Genomic DNA, 26439 nt, shown 5'->3' with positions numbered 1-26439 from the left:
GACAGTACCCAGAGAGCTTCATATTCTTGGGCCTGCGATTGCTCAGCTCCACCTGGGAGTTAGAAATTTAAATATCTTTGGGGTCATATCCACAATCTTCAGTCTCCTTTGTATTAAGATTTGCAGGTCCTTTGCCTGCCCTCATTTGAACGTCTAGCAGTGTGCATTGGCTTTGTCCCGAGGAGGAGTAATCAGCAAATTCAGACTCTTGACCTTCTAAATTCTGTTTGGCTGAGTGTCTGTGTAGAGAAACGGCAAGTACTTCTCCATGCACAAATACCCTACCCCTTTCATACGGTTTAGTGAAAGCACCGTACACACTATACAGAGAGCCAAGTGAGAGCGTTTTTAAATGACTCCTTTAAGATAAGAGTGCCTTTTGGCTTAATTAAATAAATGCCAACTGAATAGCATTCATCTTGGTGTAATTGTCTCTTGTTCCTAGGCAGGTAGAGGTGGGGGCAGAACAGAGACATGTACCTTGGAGCAAGAGCCACCAGACCTGTGACACTGTTCAGTAACAATGATTTGATTGCTATTAACTCCATGATAGATGTAGTCACACCCTTTGGCCCAATGGATGTTGGTCTATAGCAAGTCACCTGCCTCATATCCTTCCTCAGCAGCGGCTTTCTAACTGGCTTAGGTATGTTTCCTTCACCTTGCAGTACTGCTCTGTACTTTGGACTTTGTCTTTTGCTGTTTTTTCCTGACTCCTTTGTTCCACCAGTAATGATGGTGCCTGTATCAAGCTGACAAGAAATAAACTCTCAGGACTAATGCTTAAAAGCTCCTTACCCTAAGCCGTTAGTTTTTGCAACAAAATGAGTTGCAGGCTGGGTGGGGTTTTTTTGTTGTTTTTTTTGTTTTTGTTTTTTAAGTAAAAGTTCAACCATAAATCATTCTTTGCTCTGGATTCCCCCACTGGATGCAGAGGTCTGTCTGTACACGCTCCTGTCAAGGGGCTTTCTGTTAGAGGACTTAGTGAAGCTAGCCCCATGCAAACTACCAGTACGAGAGTGAGTGATAGGTGTTTACAAGGGCTTTAGGCTCCAGTTCTGAGCGCCGTGAGAACAGAGGGCTTTGTGTGGGAATGCACCCAAGACAAACCTCGCTGCCAGACTAGAGCCTGTCTGTAAGCTCTTCGGGGTAGGGATGGTCTTTATCATTCTGTATGTACAACAACAACCACCACGTGAATGGTTTTTGTTGAGGTGGTTTATTAAACCTTTATTATATTTATGTAGCTCCCAGGGTAATATGATCTGGTGTTAATTACTGGAGCCTGTTTTCTTTGTGAATACATCTGAAGAGTCTGTCAAAAGCTTGCGGTAGTATTTTGTGCTCCTGTTCAACATGATACAAATTTGAATGACTCGATATAAACATTGACATCAGTGGGCCTTGAATGTGTGCTGAAAGTGAAGATCGCTTGTGAGCTGTGCTTCGTAGGGTGGCCTAAAGCTCTGAAGTTAACCATCGTGTCTGGGGGCCTCGCTGCCCACCTCAGCTGCGCACCTTGGAGCTCCTTTGCCTGACTGTTCTGCAAAAGCTGGAGCTCTTCTTGGCCAAGCATGCAGCCCTGTCTCGGCTGTGGTTGCTGGCTGACTTTTTGGTAATAGCTGTAGTGCTACACGCTGTCCTGGGCCTGCCCAGGATTTGGGGAGGAGGCGACCTGGAAATTCCAGGTACTGAAGGCACAAGGGAAGGAGTTGAGTTGCTCAAATATTGAGGGCTAGAAGATCATGCCTATCGGACAGCCAGGGAAAGGAAGGAAGAGAAGGAGGAATCTACTATAAAAATGTTCTCAAACACTGAATGAGGCTTAGCAGCTCAAAATGTGAGATTCTCAGAAAAGCACTGCTAAATAAGGACAGGTAGCAGCCTCTGTCTGAAGGGATATTTTTATTGGGTTGGCAGCAGGAACCATAATTTTCTTTAAATGACATGTATGTCTAGAGTATGCCTTAATACAAAGTCAGCCAATGCTGCGCTTTCCTAAAACAGGAAATTATATTTCATAATCTGTACAGCAAAATTTACTGGGAAAGGAACTTAACTAGTGTTGGGCGAGTGTTTAACAACCACTAAATTGAGAAGATGCTGCCATACGCAGTATGAACGGTGGTGAAAACCACCTGCTTTCTGCTGCATTTCATTAACTGGAGGGACACCTTTGCTTAGTGCTAGACTCCTGTAAGGCAGATAAAATCCTGCCTTTCAAAACAGCCTGCTACAGGATGACCCCTCTGCACTGTGTAAATTTTGCATGCCTGCTGATCCAGCATCTTTGCAGTGCCAGTCCTGAGAAAACAAATTGCCACCAATGCTGGCAGCAATTACCTGAGGGCGGTTCATGACTCTTCCCTCAGCAGCTACCCTGGTTCTTCAGCCACAGCCGGACAAAATGAGAGTTTGCTTAACGTTCGTATGAGCAAAGAAAGCAGAGTTTGCCCTTTGGTATTTTCTGGATGAGAGCTTGATGTAATTCTGCTTGTTTTGCAAAACTGATTTAAAATAGGCATTTTGATTCTTTTTTCTACAAACATGAGGTATCATTCATGACCCGAATGAATATATGTTTGTATAGACATGGCTATAATTACAGTATTCTATATGCATTGCATACAATGTATGTATTATCCTTGTATCCTCTGGCACTGATATTGTTAAGAGAATATGGATGCTTCATTTAGAAAACTTGTTTTTTTTTTTCAGAGGTTTCTAACTTCCCATAAAAGTTCATTCTGGGTTGAATCTCTCTGTGCCAGGTCTTAGGCCAACACTGAAATTTCTTTTATGAAATTTTATTTTGAGCCAATTTTAATGTGGTCATAGAAAGTGGATAATGGCACAAAGTAAAATTGTGTTCATGCAGGTTGGCTTGCGTGCCATAAGCAAAACTGACTCTTAAAGGACTTGCATTTTGGATAACCATTTATTGAGGTGCAAAATACTGCTGTTCTGAACAGCATTTTAACCTCTTTTCTTTTTCCACAGGTATAAATGACTGTCAGTATTGCTCTGTGCTTCATAATCATGCCCTGCTTCTAAATTTCAGGTAAGTTTTGGTGGCAAAGAGCTCATGACTTTGGTAGACTGGCAAAACGCCCTTTTCAGCTGGGGTGTTGAAATAGGTACGCTGGCTGCAGAGTTTTAAAAACAGTAGAGAGGAAATACAGAAGGAGGTTGGTGTTCACACAGTTTAATTTTAGTTTCCTTATAGTTCAGGAAAAGGAGTTAAGCCTCTAAATTAGGTGCTCAGAATTACTGTTGAAGAGCTTCCCTGACATGGGATGATGTGGATGCATCATCTTTGTGCTTATATGCAGGTTTATTGATGCAAGCACATCCTTTCCGGTAAACATGGAATGTATTTCCTCTTTAAAGTATTTTCTGTCTTCTTACGAGCTGTTGCATCTGCTCCAGAGGATGGAATAATGGTTCACAGGCAAAGCTACCTGATTTCTGAGGTGGTCTCTAGATTAAACTGTGGCAACTGTCAGACTGAGTGCCCTTTAGACTTCTTTTGCATGACGAAGGGAAGAAAAGCTGATCTGAAGGAAAGGCCTAAATAATCTGCTGTCCAGCTTCACCTGCACTAGCAGGTACATCCAGGTCAGCACGAAAATCCTTAATTAAACCTAAAAAATTCCAGACAACCTGCCTTTTTAACAGTTTTGTTTTGTTTCTGTCAGGACAAAACTACAATAGGTGAACTGAGCTGGGAAGCAGCAGCAGTTTCTGATGTGGTTTCTGCTACAGCTTGGCACCCCTGTTGTTCATAATGATGTACCATACCACATGCTGACTTGCAGCCGAACAAAACTAACAATAACAAAAAAAGGCACAAGCATATTACTGTGGTTTTATTCTCCCAGTCTATGTTCTATTGAAAAGCAGGACACATGGGAAATGCTGTCTCCTGTTAGAACTGGGACACAATGGGTCACTCCGCTTTCATATATAATTTGGTTCTACCTGGCACAGTCTCTAATAGCAATCCTTCGAAGAAATAAAAGAACAGTTCTTTAGTGCAGTCCTGCAGCAGTGAGAAACCAGGCTGTTAGCACAAGGCAGAAAACCTGGCACCAGCTCTCCTCCAGTACTCTTAAAGAGAATTACCATGTTAGAGCACTTACAGACCACCAGTTAGGGTGCAGAAGAATCCTTTTGTTGGTTGAGAACATCTGTGCCTTCTTATAGCATGACAAAAGCATGTATGATTTACGGTATAAGTGCTGTTTCTTTTTTTATTTCTGCTTTCTGGAAAGTGAAGGTATTCTTAGATCCAGTCCAGACAGAGTAATCTCCTCCTGAATAGCGTGCCAGAGACTGGTAATACTCAAAGTAAAGTAGCCTTTAGGTTGCAGTTGCACAGTCTCCCCTGCAAAAGTGACGTTTCCAAGGTCGGGAGAGTGCAGAGGAGTAAAGGCACAAACGTAACCAATGCACAAGCCTACATTTTGCATGAGAAAATTGATCTAAACATTAACAAAAAATGGGCAAGGAGTAGTATTCAAGTCAGTTAATAAGCAGATGGTAAGTCCAAAGGAAAATGTAAAACAGAGTTCGGTTTTGTCTGTATTTGAATCTCTGAGCAGTGTATGTGGTAGACCTCTGATTCTCAGCATGTTTTGCAATGCTTTGATAAAAAGAGAAACAGCGAAAGAACAGCTGCTTACCTGAAGTTTCAGCATCCGTGGACAAAATCATTTGAGCATTCCTAGGTTTTCTGCAGACTCTCTGATGAATGTGAAGAGGAGTCAGAACAGGCACCCTCTTCCCACCTGTGACATAAAAGCCATGCTAGAGCCAAAAGTGTAGCGACAGGAGAAGACCTGGGATCCGCAAAACTGAAATCCAAGTATAACGTTCCAGCTATGGCCATCTGGTTGTTATCTGCACGCAGAACTTGTTCTTCCCTCTCTGCACAGCACAACAAAGGATCCGTGGAACTCCCATATTTGATTTCAAGAAATAATGGCTGTTCTGACATAGTCATTTTTCTCTTGCTCTGTTCCATATTCAGGTGTAGAATATATTGCACAGTCATTTCTCTAGCAGGATAAGCAGGGACTCTAGCAGAGAATTTGCAAAAGGGTTCTTTGTGATTTTAATGTTCACTTTTTTCTTTTTAAATTAAAGGCTGAGTCATTAACTACTCAAAGAAAGGAAATGCAGTTACTTCACATTTTCTTTTTGAAGCACTTTTTATTAGCATATTAGAACTTCAGCATATTGAACAACCATTTCCATAATATCCTGTTCACTAAATTCCTTAGGTGAGAATCCAACAGCTGTGTACAACATTGAGCAAGTCACGAGTATTCAGTGAAGCATTTCCATAAGAAGATTCTCCAAAAAGAAAGTGAATGTCTATCCACAGTTTATCAGGGAAGAAGTGCTATTCTACATGTGCTGCGGTGGCTTCAGAGTTCCTGGTACAACGTAGATTAGTAAATCAGCGGAGAGTGATGAGAATTGGAAAAAATTCTCACCATTTTGGCATGAGTTGTCAGTCATTTGTGTACAGAAAACAAACTTGAGACTTACTAGCATAAACACTGGCAAGATATTGAGTTCAAAATTTCAAATTTCTTTAAATTTTTGAATTACATATTCAAAACTTAAACTCTGTCTGCTCAGTTATATATGCCATGCAGAAACAGCATTCAAAGGAGGAGCTAGTGAAACGCTATCACTTTAGCTTCAGCCGTGACTATACTGGCTCCAAATAGTGCCGCCTTTCAGCATTACTTACATGAATCTCTTGTTGTCTCTTTTAACCATCTCCGACGCTTAGGTGTTGGATATCTGGAAACTGAAGACAGACTAACCGCTGAAGCAAAGAGAAAAGGTTGGGGCTGCCTTATAACTGAAGAAAAAACTTCCTGCCCTCTGGCACAAAAGTTACCAAACCTTATCGCAAGGAACTACTCTGAGTTCCTTAAACTGTTCAAGCAAACGCGAGGGCTCGCAGCCTCACACTCAGCACTGAGTGCTCTCAAGAGCTATAGCCCAACTGAGCTGGAAAACTCCTTGAGCAGGTAACACAGTTCCCGCACTAGCCTGGATCACCCAGCCCCTTCGGTGGTCAGATAGACCTCGCTGTTCTCAAAGCCACCCCTCATGAATTACCTACTATCTTTAAGAGAATTCCAACTCAAACTTACTCAACAGATCATTCAGGACTTGTAATTTAGTCTAAGCACCAACTGTTTCAACTATGGAATGTTTACGCTGAACTCCCTCAGCAGCAGGGAAAAGAAACATCCAAAATTCTAAAATAAATGCACAAATATTAGTCTGCTGCCTAATGCTTAACTGTTTTGCCAGGTGTAATCTTTCAATATGTTTGTTATGGACTGCACCCTTGCCTGATGCTGATGAAAAGACCCCTGATGTAGAAGTGAAAGCTTTGCCATTTTGAGGTAAGTAGAAACTATAGTTCTATAGTCTAAGTTTCTGTAAAGATGATAGGATAGTTTGTACCCATCGAACCTTTGTTCAGTATTCATGCAGCTTTGTTGCATAATTCCCATTGCCTGGTTTTAGGTGCTTAAAACGTTACTTCAGTTAAGGAAGTAAAATTGCTTTCTCTTGAGTTGAATTGAAAGTTTTTTGCCAAGAAGTAAAAGTTGGAGATGTTTCTGATTACCACTGTTTTAAATATGGAATACGCATCCCTTTCTCAGATGCAGACTCCTTTTGGGCTTCAACAAATTGCATAACTCCTGCCTGGCTTTCTGTATCTATAAATGGAGATTATATTTAAGGCACCTGAACATACAGGGATGTTGTAAAAATTAATTAGGTAATGGTATTAATGTGCTTTGAAGATGAAAAGCATTGAAGTACTTTAGGTGATGATCACTCTATGCAAGCTCTCTCCCCATTCTGAGGATTGCGTTTGACTTGCTTGTTGTACTAGATTCTGCAGCGCGTGTGCTTTGTGGCACACTGACATCATGCCATGTTTTCCAGAAACTGCAACAACGCCCAGTGTGATGGGGTGTTAGCTACTGCTGCTAGAGTCACCTATTTGAGACCAGAACGTATTTTAGGTCATGTTATCTTCCCATATGACATAGTCTGAAACATCTGTGCGTTCTGTGGCACAGAAGGGCACAATGATTTGAACCGACTGCATGTGAAACCACTTCAGTGCTTTGCGCAGACTGTTCACTTTGCCGTTGCTATGAATGGTGTTAAGATGGGCTATTCCTGTAGATACCAAGCTCTGAGCTCTTTCCCTGAGGGACTATATTTGAGGTGAACAAGAGGTGTCAGCCTACCGATGAGGGGCTGTTATGCTAAAATACCCTAAACTGCCAGGATTTCAAAACTTTCTGGGTAGAACATAAATATAAGTAGCTAAAGTTAGTTTTAAGTATAAAAGGACACCACAGCAAACATCAAAGTGACCAGAAAAATTCAGTCCTAGACAGGCCTTCTGTTATATTTAATGCTAGATAGATGAAGGATAAGTTACTTTTCTTGAAGCTCAAGTTATGCCATTGTATTTACTCAGCATTCATTAGGCAAAATTAGGCATTATTTAAAGTATTTGTATCTAATACTCTTTGGGTGGAAATTAGAAGAAAAAAGAAAATTTTCTAGTCAAAGCAGCCCTTGTCAATGGCTTTTTTTTTTTCCTCTAAAGGAGCAATAGCAAGAACATGAGATGAGACTTGATCATTTTCTAAATGTGATGTAACTGCAGATGCCTGAACCCAACCACCTGGGAGCTGCCTCACAGCTACTAGTTTTGATGCGCTACATAGAAATAAGCAGGTATCAGGTTCGGGGAAGCTGTCACTATGCTGTGCTCGGAGTCGCATTGCTCTTGGAGGACACCTGGTGGAAGCACTCTCATCCACAAAGCCTCCTTTATGGTGCCTGGACCACAGGGATATGTTTGCCTGGAAGCTGCCAAGCAAAGGATGGTTTTGACTCTTAAGGAAGACGCTGGCAAGTCATTGACTAGAGTTGGGCATAGGTGTCCCCCTGAGTTTTGAGACTGCTTTCCCTGTAATGGTACTGAGCGTGCAGAAAATCACAGCAGGGAGCAGAGGAGGCAGGTGGAAGATGGTTTATTGTGTCCAGGAGTATGAATGCAGTGGACTAGACTCTGCAAAACTGCAGATGAGATATCCTGAATCATGAATATTCCTAATCACCATTGCATGTGAAAGTGTGAATGTAAAGGCTTCTGCGTGCGGCCATGGTATCTAGAAATGTAAACCGAGCTTTCTATTTAATAAGGTGGCTTGAGACCCTTTTCTTCTTCCAGACGTGGAAGCAGGCACTTGATTGCAGTTTTCCAGGTAAAAATATTGAATCCAAATTGTTGTTATACAGCTGCGTTTCAACGCAAACATATGTGATGCTTGTATAGCACTCACCAGGTACATAAAACCAACTCAAATGGGCATTTTGAAATACTAGCTCAAAATCTCGTCCATCAAAATACCGTGTTCCTCTGGAGGAAGCTGTTGCAAGCAATATTTTTGTGGAGCGCAAGGAGCTGCACAGTCTCCTGAACACACACGCAGCATCTCTTCTGCAGCAATACCTCTGGGTTTAATTTTCAGCTCATCCTTTCTCTTAAGAACTTGAGGTAGGCATTTAAAAATGAGCCTGCCAAATTGGTGTCTCAACGTTGTGAACAGGATAGTTAAGAACTCCGTATTTTTGATCCCGCAACATCCCACTTGTCCGCAAAAGGCTGGTCATCGACTAAGACGAAGGGCCCTTCCGATGCGTGCTCGGAAGGAGGAGTGACTCAGCAGGCAGCGTCACGGCTGTCAGTATATTCCTGCCGTCAGCATATTCCTGCTTTTGCGGGAGCCGGCAATGCAGGGAGCCGGCACAAGGGATCAGAATTCAGCAGTCGTTCTCCAGGCAATATGTTCAATGCTTTGACTGTGGTTTTTGGTAATGCGGCCAGGTGCGGGCAGCTTTCAGCGGCGCGGCCTTGCATTTAACACGGCGGCTCCCGCTGCACCCTTAAAAACCCCGGCTCGCTGCAGGGGAGGAGGAAGAGGAGGAGGAGGAGGAAGGCGGTGGTCGTGCTGCAGGGGGGCAGCTCAGGGAAGGGGGTGTCCCCCGAGGGCAGCGCTGCTCCGCTCCGCCCCGCTCCGCCCCGGGGGCGGTGGCAGCAGCGCGGCCGCCCCTCGCCCTGCGTCCAGCCGCCGCCGCCGCGACGTGCTCCGCCGAGCCGCGCTGCGCTGCGCCGGGGGGAGCGGGGGCGCCGCGGGGCGGTGAGTCCCCCCGGCGGAGCGGAGCGGAGCGGAGCGCTCGGGGAAGCGCTGCCCCGGCGGGGGGGGGAGGGGGAGGCGGCGGCGGGGGGGGGGCCCGGCCACGCTGGTCACTGCGGATGGGGGCGGGGGGAGGCGATGCGCCACCGCAGCCGTGGCGGTGGGGGGTGTTTATGGGGATAAAACGGGTGGGAGAAAAAAAAAAGGGGGGGGGGAAGAGGAGGAGTTTTGCTCTGCCAGTCGGTGCGCGTCATTACTATATAGTAAACGCGTTGGCAAAGCGCGTTTGCTTTGCTGTATTTATTTACTTATTTTTTTTTTAGCTGGGGGTGGGTTGCAAGCGTGAGGAAATCGTGCAAGGGCCAAGCGTCTAACGGGCTGGGGAGGAAAGGGCAAGCGAGGAGGGTCCCTTCCCCCGGTGCTGTCTCGGCGCTTGCAATTAGCGACCTGCCGAAAGTCCCCGGAGAGCGGCCGGTTGGGGCAGGCGGAGCTCGGGGCTGTAACCAGCGCCGCGAGCGTTTGTGCTGCTGCTTCTTATTTCGTTACCCCGCAATTAAGGAACGATGAGTTTGCGGATAAGCGCTCCGCAGCTGCCCGTCGTCTTGGTGCTCAGCAGCAGAAGCAACGTCCCTTTCCTTTGGGATTCAGATGGGGAAAGGAATTCAGTCTGGCTTTTAAATGCATAAAGTATTTAGCTTAAGTAATTCAAGGCCAATAAAAGGCATATCGGAGTTTTTCTTACATATCATTTAGTCTGTTATCTGCTTGTAGCACAGTCGATAATCAGTTTTTTTTATCTTTTTGCAGATATTGTTGTCCATTGAAATACTTCCTGTTTTTCCCCTAAGCCACATTTCAATTGGCTGAGGCCCACACTCTCTTTAGCTTGAAAAACAAGGCAATGTGATTTGAAGCACAAAATCATATAAATTGACCGCTACAGACCATTGTCAGCTTGACATCTGGGGAAAAGAGGGAAATCTTTGAGTATTGCATTATCATTATTTTTCTCCTGTAAGAATCATCAGTATCTCAAATGTAGAATCAAGTGCACAAAACCAGTAATTTCCTTGAGATTGCTTTGATTTGAGACTCCCATGAGCAGTTGTGCTTCAGCCACTTCTCCTATCAGTGCAAGATTGTAGGGAAGTGGCTAAGTTGTTGAGGATGTTTGCAGGTTAAGAGTCTTTTCATTTTGTCTAGTATACTTATTCAAATAAATGTCTTGGCAGCTCCTTTTTCTGTTCAGCATATGCATTCATTTTCCTCATCTGAAGTTTCTGAAAGCACTTTTTGCCAAGATACAGTTCTTCAGCATTCAAGTGATAGTTCTCAATGTTTTTAATTACTTATAATGTAGTTTCAGAAACTTTGCTGTGATGACTTCCTGGATGCAATACCAGGAAATGAATTAATGTTCTTACAGTGACTCCTCCTTCCACCTAAATGTTGTGAATTAAAGCATGAAAGCATTCCAATGGATGTGCAGAAATGATATCGTGTTCTGTTTTGTTCTGGTTTTTTTATTGGGTAGAAAGAAAGGAGCAGTCATTGACCTTAGTGATTATATGTGATTAAATCAGCTTTGCCACTTTTCTGGATTTCATTAAAATGAAGCGTGACTGAGGAAGACTATGTTGTTTTAATCCAGTCATGTTGCATTCAGCGAGGAAGCCAGTGGAGCTTCTCCTCTTGTAAATGCTCTTGAAATGAGCTCCTGAAATTCAAACAGTGGAAGTTCAAGGGCTTACTACTTGTGAACAGAGAGAAGAAACACTTTGATTTTTACAATCTGTAAGCAATAGCTGCTTTTCTTGATTCTTTTTAAAACTCTCTTCTGTCATTTTAAAGTGTTTCTCGCTTAAAAATACCTAGTGCTGTTGCATCCTTTTTTTTCTATGAGAATTAATTAGTGGCATTATGGTGACATTTAAGCATTCTGTTTTTTCTAGAAAGAGGAAAAAGATGTTTAATTTTTAAAGTAGAATTCATTTCAGTGCTATTAAAGGCACTCTAGGAGTTAGTTGCTTGCTCTGACTGGAACCTGTTCCCAAGGATCATTTTCAGTGGACTTGCAAACATGTCTCCTGCAGGCCCTCACGCTGCATGTGCCTGGCTGGAGCCTCGCTGCCTTGCAGGGCACCACTGACCCAACGGGCTCCGAGCATCTGCGAACCTGCCTGTGCAGAGCCAAGTTCAGCATCAGAGTCTGAGAGGGCGGTGAGTGGTGCTTCTGTTTGCTTGCAGATGTCTTTCCCCTCCTCTCTTTCCTCCTACACTTAAAGAAATGCATGCTTTGATATAAATGCCTGTCTATAAGCAGTTTGATCATTTAAAGTTTTTCATTGCACATGCTAAACTCATAGCAGTGGTGCTCACATCTGAGCAGCCTCATATGTTATTTTAGTTAGATAATGTTTGTATTCCCAAAATAGGTTTCCATATTACAATATAGCAGGAAAGGAGCGTTGAACTGTGTGTTGTCTAAAAGATAGCAGAGCAGCCGGGTCCTGTTATGGAACTGCTTTGGATGTGCAGTCACCAAAAACATTTGTTGACTCTTTGAATAAGGGTCGATAACCAGAAAACCTGGAATATAGATAATTCTTAAAATCCATACTATGCTTTGACTCAAATGTTGAAAAATGACTGAATTGTTCACCTATGGCATACAGGTATTGCTGCAGGTAAGACTCATGGCCCAAGGTGTTTGGTCCCATGTGGGAGCAGTCTCAGAAGAAAACATCTTGGTACAGAGAGTTTCAGTTTCCATCTATCTGCTGTTTGATTGGTTTCTTCTTGTGTCATCCCAACCATCTTTCCATTGGAAGGAGATGCTAGACAAGTGACATCCCCCCTGAGTTTGCAAGACCCTGCAATATAACTAGTTTGGCACTGATCTTCTTAGCTGGGCTAGTAAGATAGGATCTAGAAATGGTGGTGGTAATCATTTAGAGTAGCTTGTATCTGCCACATAATATAAAGACCTGCACTTGTTCTCATGCGATCTTTCTTGGGCAGTTAACGATTATATTTCAATTTTATAGGTGAGGAAGTGGGGATAGAGATTAAACAGTGACTTCAAACCTCTGGCAGCAAGTTGGTGGCAGAACTGGGAATAAAAATGTGATTATTCCCCAACCTACCGTTCACTCTGCTGACGAGGTACGTCTTGGTGGAATTTAAATGGTGCCTGTTGAAATAGCATTTTCAAATCTTTTTTTTTTTTCCCAAACGTTTATGTTCAGCTACACTAGTGTTCATTCTGCTTGCCTAATGAAAAGGTAAATTAGGAAAATAAGTAGTATGGCATCTGCTGCAGTAAAAAGGATTACTCACAGTAAATTGAACAGTTTGCCTGGGGTGATATGTCTCTCTTCTTAAATGCATCGGTCTGGCTAGCTGCCCTGAGCTCGTGTGTTGGATGTTGGAATTATGCACTGAGATGAATACGTTTGTTTATAATATCTGTGTAATAAAATGAAAATAAGCCGAGGTTAGCTTGAATCTTGTTGCTTTGCATAGAGCTGATCCTGTCTTTGAGCGGAAGATCGCTCAGATGATATCCTGAGGTCTCTCCCAGCCCTGTTTGCACAACTCTCTGATTGTAAATGAGTGCTAACAACTTCTTGATGTAATGGGTCTAGCATGTATATTGGAGAGTGCTTTTTAGAGGTAATGAATGCTGTAACTGCCTGGCTTATGTGTTTTGTTATTTAATTTTTTGTTTGTTTATTTTTCTGTTAAGCAAACTAGTCTTGAAAAATGGCACCAAGTACTTGGAGAGAGGCAGGAGTATGGAGACAAACCAAAGCTCTTTTATTCAAGAACTGTCTTGTTAAGTGTAGGACTAAAAAAAGTAGTGTTCAGGTAAGTGGAGTGCCTGTTTACTGTCATCTTTGTGTCTGCAGTTACTCTGCATTTAAGTGGTTCCTGAATTGGAGGCAATGCTCAGCTTCATCACAGTATTTCTGAAGCTTCTAGGTCTGCTCTGATTTCTGGTTTGAAATAGGCTTTTTCAGAAGCTGTTATGATCCTTGGGCTGGAAGTGTATCGTAAGATCATAAGGCATTATCTAGAAGATACCCTTGAATCTTAGTGCACTTTCAAAAAAGTCTGCATGCCTCCTAGGGATCATAGCTGACTGGTATAGCAGGACTGGACCTCTTTAAAAGGTTTTAATCTCTTCTAAAGGTTTAGCCATATGCCCAGATAATGTGTATGATATTTTAAGGGAAGTTCTGAGGTGAACAAGAGCCAGTGCAGTGCTTGGCTTGACTTGTTTAATGGTTCGTGGTCTGTCTTTTGCTTTTTTCTAAATAGCATAAATCTACTGATGCTTAGAGTGGGTAGAATTATTCCTTTTTACCTTAAAATAGCTTCTTAAGTTATCAATGCATGCTGTTAAAATCCTGCTACAGTGCTACAGAGAAGGTTTTGGCATTAAAGGCACTAAATCTGTTATTGCATTGAAATCATTAAGGAATCTTTGCAGTCAAGCGATTAAAGACACAGTCCCTTCTTTAAACTTTGCATGACTCAGAAAATCTTTTTTCTACTACTTCTCTTTTAAATTCTTTTTTTTAATTTTTTTTGTACAGGAAATCCTTTTCCCACTTTTTTTCTTATTTTGGCTAATACTCATGAGCATGATGTATCCACATAAGAAATACGGCGAGGTACCTGACACGGATCTTGGTACTCTAGATACCTCCTTGCTGGTGAATTTTGTCATTGGATACACGCCGCCAACCAGCATGGCAAGAGAAATCATGAAGAAAGTGGCTTTCGATAACTTTGAAGATGGTATACGGAATGCCTAAGCATTTTATTTTTCTAAGTATATCTCATGCTGTGCCTTGTGTTTAAAGAGGATGTTCTCTGTTGCTGCTAATGGTGGATCAGTCCTGTCCGCTTCTGACAGACTGGAGAGCATTTCTTTTCCATCACAGCTAAAGAGAACAGACTGTGAAGACATTTTTCGTTTGGTTGGTAAATATTCTTGCATCACCTCCTCAGAGTAGTTCACGTTTTCCACATATGTGTTCCTGTTACAGCTCACAGGTGTTACATAGCTAAGGGAAAGGTTTTTGGAGCAAATGCAAAGTACCAAAAGCCACTGAAACTCTCTAGAACTAATTAGTACTTATACTGTGACATCCTGGGGTCAATTCAACAGATGATGCTGATCTGCAGATATTCCAGGTTGAGTTTTCAACCCTGTTACTGTCAAAACAATGACTTTTTAAATGATGGTTCCCATTAACACTGTGTCATCTCCTTGATTTTAAAAGTGATTTTTTTAAAGCACTTTTTCTACATAGCTGACATAGCTAGTGGTAACTGATCTATCCAAAACCACTCTGATGTATTTTTAGTTTGGTATCTTTGATTCTCTTCCTTGTGGTATTCATGCCTCAAAGGTATCTCTAAGATATAGCACAGCCTGATGTCTGCATTTTCATTATGGATATCCTCTTCTGTTTTTAGTAAATGATTCCCTTTTCTGTCTTCAAAGTCTGTTCTCCCTTAAAACTGCTGCTGTGCTTTCTGTGAGCTGAGAGCTGAAGTCCTTTGCTGAAGTCAGTGGCAAAATATTATATTTTTGTATTTTTAACCCTCTATGCCAGTTGATCTGCCCTTGTTGAAAAGCAGTGGTACTTGAAAATAAATTCTCAGATAGCCTGCAGAATTGGGGCACAGAAGCTGTTGGAACAGGACAAATGCGGAAAAAGGACTGAGGGAAAGGTGCCGGGGTAAACTTTTCTTTGAATTACTCACCCCGCTATTAACATGGCACTACTGCAGGCTTATATTCATGGGAATACTTGTTTACTTTACCAGGACAAAAACATAGCCCTATATATATCCAAATCCAAACAAATTATCAATGACTGGCATGACTTTGCTTTAAAATAAACTGTTACACAGTTTTTCTTGCTGCTGTGCTGATACCCAAATCAACGTGATAATTTGTTATCTTGCAGGCATAATCACAGAAGAATATTTAAGTGAAGAAGAACTGCAAGAGGCTAGTGCTTTTAAACCCTCAAACTTTGTGGGCGTAGTATTCAACGACGCTATGTCCTACCAGCTTAGATTTCCTGATTCTGTTACCATGTCTTCTGTTTACGTGGAGTCAAGAGGTACGTGTGCCCGCTCTTATTTTTACTTCTTAAGGGAATAAACTAGAAAATCAGATCCTCATTCTTCCTTTTTTGGCCTGTTGTTGCGTGCTACAATAAATGAAGCTGTTTGGAGTGCTGTGTAATTTAGCGTAATGCAGAAATGAGTAAGATGCACAGGTTAGCTTCAGTGCAGTGCCAGCCTGGAGCAGCTCTGCAGCTCTCCCTGTCGGAGCTGCTGGCGCCTCGTGGTTCGGAGCCAGGCCATGTGCTGGCGGGGGCACTGCTGGCCCTGCCGCACTGTGCTGTGCAGACGTGCTCTCTGCCGCATAGCGTGCGAGTCTGTGGACCTGCTGCATCCTGGCATGACTTGGCTTTTTCGGTAAAGCAGCTTTGCAGGTGTTCAGAACACAGGAGACAGCAATGCTCCATGGGTTTTTTTGTTCTCAGGTTTCGGGGGGGTTTTGACAGCACTTCATAAACCATCCAGAAGATTATCTGGTAGCTCATCAGATCCTGTTATCCTTTCACTGTTTGTATAACAGTTATAAGCTTAACAGCATATCCCTCATGCTGTTTGACTGCTCTGGGAAAGGGTGCCTTTTGAATCCGGTACTGCAAATTAGTCCTTTATGTTTTTTAGATATATACGTGTGTGTGTATATAAATATATGTATATGTGTATATATATATTTTTGGATGTTGTTTCTACCACTTACAAGGGATTGCATCAACCTGTGACATCTGTACACTGGGGGTAGGACAGCTGTAACTCCAGCTTTTTGCTTTTCTAAATGCCTTGGTTATTCTGTAGCCAGTTGCTCCAGCTTGGTGAAAGGATGTGAATCTGTAACATACTGGCACTCAGGATTTACAGCTCTGCAAGCCTGCATCGATGCAGCAATTATACAGGTAAGAGTAAATAAAGAGTGTAATAAGACCAAAGAAGTTCAAATCCTTGAATTGCCTTCATTCAGAATGTTTTTGTGATGTTGTCTGTTAACTGTATAAAATACCTTACCAACCTTTAGCTTACATCCATTGAGGAGGCAGGATATTTTTTGTGGGGTTTGCCATATTTTGTACAGAAATGTTCTTGTCCAGTTGAATAATGTGGACATTTGTTGTCTTTTTGTGTTTAAATGAGTCTGAAGCATATATGGTAGCAATCATTAAAAGACAGATGTTTGACAGTGGTCACCCCAAAATGGTACTTCAAACCACTGCCCATTTTGTTAAAGCATGTGATGGGCTGCTTTCCTCCCCACGCACGCACATGCGTACTCCCTCTTGTGCTGCAAACACTGTTCATTTGTCTCTGCTGCTGTAAAATCTGCCTTGCTGTTTTGTTCCTGATCAGTATTTGTTAATAATACCTTCTTAAGTATTTCTCTCCCATCACACCTCTCTCAGTAAGTCCCATCTTTTTAGGTAACAGGAATTGCAAAGCTGTTGTCCTTTTTATCTCCATCTCTTCAGATGTTCTATTTCTGTGCTTTCGGACTGGGATTTGAGGAAATTAAGGTCTCAGATTTTCCTCGAAATCTCCAGATCTTTCCAAGGCAGTGAAGCTATAACCCAGATGAAGAACTGATTTAGCAGAGTTTTATGAGCTGCCACGTGTCAGATGAGCTGTGGTAGCTGCCTATCGCAAGTGTGTAAGGTAAAACAAGTCAGCTTAAATTGCAGTGGAGGAGATCGGCACTAATGTGTGTTCTCACAGGTGTCCAAGCCGAGAGGACACTTAACTGTGCATCAGCTGAGCAGTAGCGACTTTTCACCAATCTAAGCCCTTATTCGTTGCGGTCCGTTACCAGGTTACAAAACCTGCCAAAACCACTGCCATTCTTCCGAGTGGGATGGGGATGTAAAATCAGAAATGATGCAAGAATGACTCTTCCTTCTTTTCCTTTTAGCTGAAGACTAATCAGTCAGTTTGGGAACAACTTGAATTAACAAGAGCTGTCGTTATGGGAGAGGCCGAAGTGATGGAAATAGACAGTTTTCCTCGTGCAATCATTTTAATTTACCTAGTAATTGCTTTTTCACCATTTGGGTATTATTTGGCTATTCATATTGTGGCAGAAAAGGAGAGGAAGTTGAAGGAATTCTTAAAAATATTGGGACTTCATGATACTGCCTTTTGGTATGTGAGTATTCAGTATAACTTGTTCATTCTAGAAAAAAATTAAAAAAGAAAAAAAAAGCCTTATAATAAACCCCATCTATCCTATTCTTAGTTCACTAATTGTTTTCAGTTGATCAGATTGATACTGCAGCAGCCTAAGAATGAAGTGCTTTGGAAAATCTAACACAGAGATACTTATAGTATCATAGAAATAGTTTTTGTAAATAAATACTAGAGTAATGCTGCTTCATTTATAAATATAGAATTATACCAGACTTGGAGGGATTGAATAAAATGATGCATGAGATTTTTATGTAATTTGTTTTGTCATTTTTAATGCTTTGGCTCAGTAACACCTTTTCTTGAGGCTAAACAGGTAACGTGCCATCTCTCTTCAGAACTTATCATCAGCATTTCTCCAACCCATAATTAATCCAATCTAACTCTGTAATTTTAACATGACAGAAAGAGAAGTCTGAACAACAGGTTTTAAGCTGTTTCTCCGCTGTGATGGAAATTGTCCTGTGTAATACAACATACTTTTTTCCACATAAGTGGATGTACTAATTTGAAAACATCGGTAGTTGCAGAGATAAAACTATAGGTGTAGCTTTGCACTTCCAGCAGTGATGGCCCACAACATCTTAGGACCTTGTTCTGGTGCATCGTAACAGCCAGCTGTGATTGGTTTTTGTCTGATTCCCTTTGTTCTGTTTTTTTTTTTTAATCAAAGCTCTTTTTTGGCATTAATTTTTTTTTGGTGATATTTCCTTTGTGACAAGTCTTGTTTAGAATGAGTTATATCCTTCACCTGCAGTATTGGCTAGCGGTCCTCACTTGCTCCTCATGCATCAGTATTAATTAAGAATTTGCGATCTTGAAAAAATCATTTTGATTTTTGGCTTCAGGGAATCCCTGTGTAAAATGGGAGTGATCTGCAAAGGCATGTTGGTAATGCAGCTTTGATAGACCGCTGAAAAAAACCTGACCAACTTGCTTGTGAGGACAGTGTCACCTGTAAGAATTTGTTTCCTCAGTTCAGACTTGCTCACTGGCTTTCAACTCTGTTTTTATACAGAAGAGTATTTTATTATCCTGCTCAGCTACTGGACTGACTAATGTATTAAATTTTAAATAGAATTTCTTTAATTATTGAAACATACTACTCAATTACCCTCTTCTGGTTAAACTAGGGAATTAATTATGCAAGTTCAACAAATATCATGAATCATCTAATTGTTTCTTTTTGATGCAGTCGGTATCGATGGGCATGCTCTAATGCTTCGAACAATTATATTGAGATTTACAAGAGCTCTTTTCTTTTGGGGGCGGCTGTTTTGTTGCAAGGCTGTCCTTTGGTGCAGCTGTCAGGAATATTAAAGAATTGTAGTTTTAGCTACTTCTGTGAGTAATTCAGACTGTGAATTCAGTCACTGTTTTTTTGTGTGTGTGTGTCTTCCCCTCCCCCCCTCCTTTTGCTTGTAGGCTTTCTTGGGTGCTGCTCTACGCAAGTTTGATTTTCGTCGTGTCCATTCTTATGGCGGTCGTTGCAACAGCCTCTTCGCTCTTTCCCCAGAGCAGTGCCTTTGTGATATTTCTTCTCTTTTTTCTATATGGAATCTCTTCAGTAAGTATTCTGAATCTCACTGAATTTGGCCCTCCTGTCCAAGAGTTTTTCATTCCTGTCTGATACCGTTCTCTCTTCTAGACAACTTGGATGTAGTTTTGTTAGAACAAAATAATAACCAGGTATCTTAGGTGCCCCATCCCCTTTCTGTAGTCCACTCTGGTTCAGGGGCTTGTGCAGGTCTTGATTGTGGCTATGAGGAATAGCTTTCCTTACCAAAGTATTTGAATTTGTAGTCATCATCTGTCTTTGAACAGAAAATGCAGTGCAGTACTGTTTTGAAGTCCCAAACCATGCCCACTTCTAAACATTTGCTATTACTATATAGTATGATGCTAAAACCCTAATTAAACTCAAGAATCAATTTAATATAGCAAATTACTTGTCAAAGTTCATAATCAAACAATTTAAAAATATTTATTTACTATATATCTCTTAAAACAGGTTTACTAATTAGAATGTGTATGCATATTGCAAAGTATAGCTTCGTATTTTTCTTTCATAGTTCTCTTCTGAGGTCCCTTGCCTGGCATCTTTGGGAAATCTGTTGCTCCTGGTAGTCTGTTTTTAAAGGACATGTGGGTCTTGGGTTAATGCTGAATTGGCTATTCCAGGAACATGATTTGGTTACCAGAGACAAAAATGAAGTTATGGTCTTTCTACTTTATATTTTCTATGCTTTGTTATATTTTTTTAATATATTACCTTGTTGTATTTTTTGATCTGTTTGTTCTTAGGTTTTCTTTGCACTTATGCTGACACCTCTATTTAAAAAGTCAAAAAATGTGGGTATAGTTGAATTCTTGGCGACGCTGGCTTTTGGTTTTGCGGGTCTTAATATTGTCCTGCTGGAAGATTTCCCAAAGTCTTTTGTGTGGCTTCTGAGTCCCTTGTGTCAGTGCACCTTCTTGATTGGCGTTGCAGAGGTAAATAACCTTGTACTTCTCGGATTGCAGCCTCGTAGCAATCATTTGTCTTGTATCACCTTCAAAGAGGTGGTGGTGTAGATATTCTTAAACAGTTTAATTCTTTTTTTTAAAAACTGATGATGGGGTGGGAATTGCCTATTTTAATAAGTCTCTATGGCAATGTTAATATCAAGTAAAATGCAGTAGACCATCAGGCAACTATTACTCTGTGTTTGTTGCTGTGATCTCTGTCGCTTTTTGATCTCTTCTGTTCCTAAGTTTTGCACCCTGCTGTCATTTCATTCCGACTGATAAAATTGCAGGTCTGCAACATTTCAGTCTGTCCGTGTTTGTTGGCAGGTCATGCATCTAGAAGATTATGAAGATGGTGCAACATTTTCAAATCTAAATCATGGTCCTTACCCACTCTTTATCTCTCTTATTTTATTGGTGCTGGATAGCATATTTTATCTGCTTGTAGCTGTCTACCTTGATCAGGTTATTCCAGGTATGTTCGTGAAAGAAACTGAATTGAACTGTGCTAATGTTACAATTTCCTGAAATCCTGAGCCCCCAGTTTGAGATCAGTGGCAGAGTTAGGTGGTATTTCTGAACAACTAGGTCCTTTCTCAGTGGCTCCGACATACTGTGGTATTACTACTCAGCCTCTTGGCGCTGTAGTAGTGTGGTGTTTGTCTAATTTCAATTTTATGGAGAAGGAGATGATGTCTGCTGTTTACAAATATATTTGTAATTATGGCTTGACTACTTTTTGCTGAAATAACTTTTATTGTAATAAAACTGAGATGTGAGGACAGTATTAGCATGGTTAGAATTGATTGCTTTTAGATGTGTCAGCTATTTTTTTTTTTTTTTTTTGTATCAGACAATCTTTTTAAGAGGAATAGCTTCTTTGCTGGGTTAACTAGTGTCTCAGCCTTTGCAATTTGTTTTTACAGGGTTGAAAATTAAAGACTACTTTGCCCGTTCCAGACCTTTCCTTGTGACAGCAGTAGTTTTAACACAGTATAGAACAAAGTTGTTAGTCTTGCTAGTAATCCCTGGTTAGGCCCTTCAGCTCCCTTTGCTTGCGATCTCTCTTTCTTTACGTTGTATGTATTTAAGTCACCGTTTTTTCAGTACTAGGAATTTTTCCTGAGTAGAAAAAGATTTCTGCATATATTTAAATACTTAAACCAGAATCTGCTAGGAGTGCTGATGGGAATGATGGCTTAAATGCAGATAGCGTAAACTTGGCTGCCTAGATCCCTCCAGCATCAGTACGTGGGCTTGGCTCCTAAACTTGCAGCAGGATTGCTCATAGGTTTTATAGCCAAAACTCAAATGCTGAGATACGTCTACAGTTACTGTTAAGAAGTTTTCTTTTTCCCTGTTATTATTCAGGGGAGTTTGGACTACGCCGAACATCATTTTTCTTCATGAAGCCCTCGTTTTGGTCAAAGCGCAGAAAAAATTACAAGGAATTGTATGAGAGCAGCATCAATGGCAGTTTAAGTTTCAGTGAGATAGTTGAACCTGTGCCTTCTGAATTTCAGGGAAAAGAAGCCATCAGGTATGACTCATCCCATTCCCCAAGTTCAGTTGAGCAGATCACCTGAATTCCTGATGTTTAAAGTGTGTTTTGAAAATTGCTCTTGTTTTTCTAGTGTGTTGATTCAAATAGCATATGGTATGCATTGCAGATAGTTCTCCACACACACAGCACAGCTATTTTCCATTTTCAATGAAGCCCCATCATCAACTACATGGATGTCCTCCAAGGATAAATCACTCAGCTTAAAGAAAGGATTTGTTTGTGTATTGTATTCCTTCAATTGGAGTCCTCTCAAAAACAGTCAGTTTTCCATTCCTTCAGTTTCACTGAGGCCACAAGAGGCATAAGTGTTTGCAGATGTTGAAACGCCTACTCTTCTGGGAGAGTTATTTTCCGTTAGTGCACATCCGAGTCTTGCTGGAGAGAGTGTTAAATCCTAGGTTTATGGGAAGGCTAAGTTCTCCGTAAACTGGAGAACTTCTTGGTTGTTTTACCCCAGATGTCATACGTAAGAGGGTAAAAGAAAACAAAAAAATTGATCTGCTTGCTTTCATCTTTCATGCTTTGTTTCATGTTGCCTGTTGTCTTTCATCTGGACTGTCATGTATTTCCAGTGCTTCTCAGAGTTTATTTTCAGAATCATTCCCTTAGTCCTTGTTTTCATTATTTTCCAATAGAATAGTATGATGTGACCTGAGAGAAACTCTTCATCTTCACTCCTCTTTGTTGGTTCTACTAGGCTTGAATAAATACTTGAGCTTAGTGAACAGAATTAGTCTTGCGTTGTCTCTGTTATCCATGTCTCTTAGGATGTCCAACACAGGTTGAAGGGTCTGCTTTTTCTCCTGATGCTCTGATGTTCATGCAAGAATGTTGTAGCCTTTTCTGCCTTGCTGATCTGCCCTGGACTCTTTTCATAGCATCCCTCTACTAGCTCTCCGTCATTTTCCCCCATCTTTTGCCACCTTTGTACATACAGGTTTCATTGTCTTACATTCATCAGTCTCCTCCCCATCCTTTACACTTGTAATTCACTCTCTGACCTCGTTGACAAGCCTCCCAGGCTTTCAAATGCATCTCCAAAACCCATCTTTCACATTGTTCTTTTAGATAAACTGGTTGGTTTTCTTTTTGTTTTATTCCGCTTTGAAAAACAGTGGGGCTGGGAGGAAGGTTTTTACCTTTCTTGGAGAGAAAGACATCTGTGTTCCTTTGCCTGATTTTTGTCAAGAGCTGTCAGCAGTTGCATCTTTGGAGTCTGTTGTACTAACACCTCTTTTCCATATTCTGTCTGTTAAATCTTCTGTCAGATTGTGAAATCATTGGGGAATAGCTGTGCCCTCTTTTCTAGTTTGGGAAGTCTTTAGTGCATTGTTCTGCTCCGTGAAAGAAATACGGATTTGAAATTACTCTCTCATCATAGACTATAACCTAGTAAGGTGTTGAGAAAAAGCTTTCTGATACCAGTGTGGAGATGCAGTAAGTCCTTCAAGATCTCCTGTCTCTTGATTTGCCTCTATGGCTCTCTAATGTATTTTGTGCAACTTTAGCATGGTCTTCTTTTTTGTGACTGTTGCAGAATGTTGATCGATCAAAATGACATATAAAGATCTTAAAGTAGTTTATAAAATGACGTGTCTTCTTTCAGAATCAGCTGTGTTCAGAAAACATTCAGGAAAAAGGGGGAAACTGTGGAGGCTCTCAGAAGTAAGAGCATTTTAGTTTTTAAGCTGCTTATGAGATGCAGAGGAGCAATAACTGAATTATGAGTGGTCTTTTGTGTTTCGGTTTGGCTTTTGGGTTTCTTTTGGCGGGGTGGGACTTGGAGCATGAATGCCAGATATGCTTGTGTGTGTCTTCTCTCACCGCTTTGGCAGTAATCTATCTAAAATTGTATCACAAAAAGAGGAGCCCTTCTGTCACGAAGAGAAAATCCAGTGACATCTTGGTCTTTATTCCTCCTCCATCCCTGTCATTAAGCAATGCGATCTTCCCTGCCCCATTTCCCTGTTCCCTTTCATGTCATTTCCCATGTGGCATGAAACCTTGTACTGCTTTTAAAATGAAGTCTCGCCATAATCAGTGCTAGCGGTGACTGTCCCCAGCTTTGTTTGCTGCTGCTCTTGCAGTATTTTCCATGCTGTACCAAAGTGTAGAGGTAAGGTCTTCCTTTGAGCAGAGTGTAAATGCATACCCAATATGTCAGTATTTGAATTTACTTCTGTGATACGAGTCTGTTGTGAGGTAACGCAAATACATCACTAATGCCTCCTCTTTCCGTTGCTTTTGCCTTGCTGGGCTAGATTTATCCTTTGACATCTATGAAGGCCAGATTACAGCTCTGCTTGGCCACAGCGGAACAGGAAAAACAACGCTGATGAACATCCTTTGTGGGCTTTGTCCACCGACGGATGGTGAGATTTCCTGACGTTAGGAAATTTTGACTGTATATTTTACTCAGTGATTTCTTTCAACCTTTCTTTTGAAAATGGGGGACATTAACCTTTGTGGTTATTCCAAGTCACGCTAACTTTTTCTTTGGCTTCTGTCTAAAAGTGTTCACTTTAGATTAATGTCCATTTTTAACTGACCATGTTAGCCTACTTTCTGTCTCAGTGTGAAAAAAAAAAAAAGAACTTCATTTGGTTACTTTTGGCTTTTTCAGGGTTTGTCTCTGTCTACGGACACAAAGTCTCTGAAATTGATGAAATGCTTGAAGTACGAAGAATAGCTGGTGTGTGCCCTCAGTTAGATATACACTTTGATATATTAACTGTGGAAGAGAATCTATCCGTATTTGCTGCAATTAAAGGAATACCTCAGAATGATTTGATACAAGAGGTAAGTCAACTAGACCTAAGTATCATCGTTACATGTTCATTTTTAATCTAGCAGGGCAGAACGGCCCTACGCTGCAAAGATACTTCCTTAAGACAAGTGTTCAAAGGAATGTTAGTTTACAGTACAACTGGTAAGGAGGCAGAATGCAGACAGATATTTTTACAAAGATAAATAGATAATCTTTCCTAGGAGATTAAAATGCTTGTGAAACATTTAAATTCTAGCATTTGTGTACAAACATAGGCATCTGCTAACTTTAACAGTTTTGCTGTTGCTTAAGTCCCCAATTTTGATTTTCAGCTTTGTTAGCAAGGTGCACAGTTCAAATACTTTGTGCATTGGAAACAATTAATCTGAATGCTGAGAATTGTAATCCTGTAAAAAAAATGATAGTGCCTTGCTTTTATTAACAATAACTCTGCTTCTTATTTTTCAAAGGTGCAGAAAGTGCTCTTAGATTTGGATATGCAGCCTATCAGAGACAATCAAGCTAAAAAATTAAGTGGAGGGCAGAAAAGGAAGCTATCAGTAGGAGTTGCTGTTCTTGGGAATCCAAAGGTGAGTGTGACAGCTGAATTCTTGACTTTGTCTCTAATACACCTAAATGTTGTTTTTTGTTCAAATTGAGGTTTTTTAATATATATTTTATATACATTATATATATATAAAAAAAATTATAGGATGCAGAAGTTGTTACTGTGAGCAGCTGTTGATTTTGTTCCCTCTTCTCATCTGTGGTTTAGACAGATAAAATGGCTTAAACATTTCATCCTTTATGATTCAGGATGTTAATAGTTTAGGTGATGGCAATAGCTATGGATTTGGTCACTTCATATGGTAGGTAGCATGAAAAGTTTTGAATTGTGTCTGGCAGGTAACGCTTAGCTTGCAACAGAGAAACCCACTATCAGTAGACTTTTCTTGCAAAGTCGTGTAAGCAAGCACATGGAGCGAGGAATGGAGCTGTACTGCTCTTCTGTGTTACAGACTTGTGTATCTGTGGCTTATAAGAATTGAGACTGCTTTTACATATGTATTTAAAAATAAATGTGAAGTTCACTGTGATTTTAAAAGCATGTGCATATATTTAACAGTCCCTTAATAGAAGGAGTCAATAGGTAGCTAAATGTAATTGTATTAGAAAAGGAATAAAATGCATTAACTTACTGTGATTTTTCCCCTTGTCACAACAGGTGATGTACGTGTTCAAAAAGTAGTGAAGATAGCTGCTTTGCATACTTCAGAATTTTTTCCAGATGTTTTAAACAACTAAATAGCAGCCTTCAAGTAAAAAAGGCCTATATCTGTTACTTAAGTAGGATTTTCTGAGATGTGAATATAGATTTGAAAATGTTTCTTATTTTGTATCTAGGTTTTACTGCTGGATGAACCAACTGCAGGTATGGATCCATGTTCGCGACATGTCGTTTGGAATCTCCTGAAAAACAGAAAAGCAAATCGTGTGACAGTTTTCAGTACTCATTTCATGGATGAGGCAGATATTCTTGCTGGTAAGTTCTGCTGTGATGCTGGGTGATACAGTCCTGAAGGGCAGAGGCCGTCTGTAAGCAACAGTTGCGTTACAGTACCTAAGGTGATGCTCCTTCAACCATTGGAGTACAGGATTATTTGAAATACAAGGGGGGGGGCAAATTGCCAGTACTCTGATTCAAAGGGCCTTTTGATTTTGTTTCTAGATCGTAAAGCTGTGATTTCTCAAGGGATGTTAAAATGCCTTGGATCTTCTCTCTTTCTCAAGAGCAAATGGGGAATTGGCTACCGTTTGAGGTACTCTTTTTATGTGATATCTGCTACATGGTGTCATTTATCTTCCCACTTTTTCTGTTGAAATCTGTAAGATAGCACCCCGCTTCACCCCGCCACAAAAAAAGAAAACAGCAAAAAAAGATCGTTTTATCTTCCTCGTACTAAATGTTTGGTGCTCTGCTGGCTAATGTTTCTGGTATGGATACAAGGAGAAAAGCAAGTTTT

The 26439-nt window shown here is 40.9% G+C and overlaps 1 protein-coding gene and 1 long non-coding RNA gene across 2 annotated transcripts in view; both read left to right on the top strand.

Moving 5' to 3' along the window:
* Positions 1-3005: 3005 nt before the first annotated feature.
* Positions 3006-8405, top strand: LOC106485982 (uncharacterized). The gene is made up of 3 exons (XR_001292825.2): positions 3006-3061; positions 6340-6434; positions 7667-8405. It is a non-coding gene; the product is annotated as an uncharacterized lncRNA (long non-coding RNA).
* Positions 8406-12354: 3949 nt separating this feature from the next.
* ABCA5 (ATP binding cassette subfamily A member 5) overlaps positions 12355-26439 on the top strand; it is a 34338-nt gene continuing 20253 nt past the window's right edge. Inside the window, exons 1-16 of the mRNA XM_067308175.1 lie at positions 12355-12428; positions 13012-13133; positions 13865-14069; positions 15251-15409; positions 16203-16300; positions 17305-17534; positions 19002-19143; positions 19881-20069; positions 20412-20559; positions 21456-21624; positions 23255-23313; positions 23910-24020; positions 24272-24447; positions 24886-25005; positions 25820-25958; positions 26145-26235. Of these exons, the coding sequence (XP_067164276.1) occupies positions 13029-13133; positions 13865-14069; positions 15251-15409; positions 16203-16300; positions 17305-17534; positions 19002-19143; positions 19881-20069; positions 20412-20559; positions 21456-21624; positions 23255-23313; positions 23910-24020; positions 24272-24447; positions 24886-25005; positions 25820-25958; positions 26145-26235 (2141 nt within the window). The 5' untranslated portion in view covers positions 12355-12428; positions 13012-13028. The remainder of the gene's footprint in view (positions 12429-13011; positions 13134-13864; positions 14070-15250; positions 15410-16202; positions 16301-17304; positions 17535-19001; positions 19144-19880; positions 20070-20411; positions 20560-21455; positions 21625-23254; positions 23314-23909; positions 24021-24271; positions 24448-24885; positions 25006-25819; positions 25959-26144; positions 26236-26439) is intronic.

Source organism: Apteryx mantelli, chromosome 19 (assembly GCF_036417845.1).
Source record: "Apteryx mantelli isolate bAptMan1 chromosome 19, bAptMan1.hap1, whole genome shotgun sequence".
NCBI classification, from domain to species: Eukaryota; Metazoa; Chordata; class Aves; order Apterygiformes; family Apterygidae; genus Apteryx; species Apteryx mantelli.
This window is presented reverse-complemented; position numbering and strand designations above follow the sequence as displayed.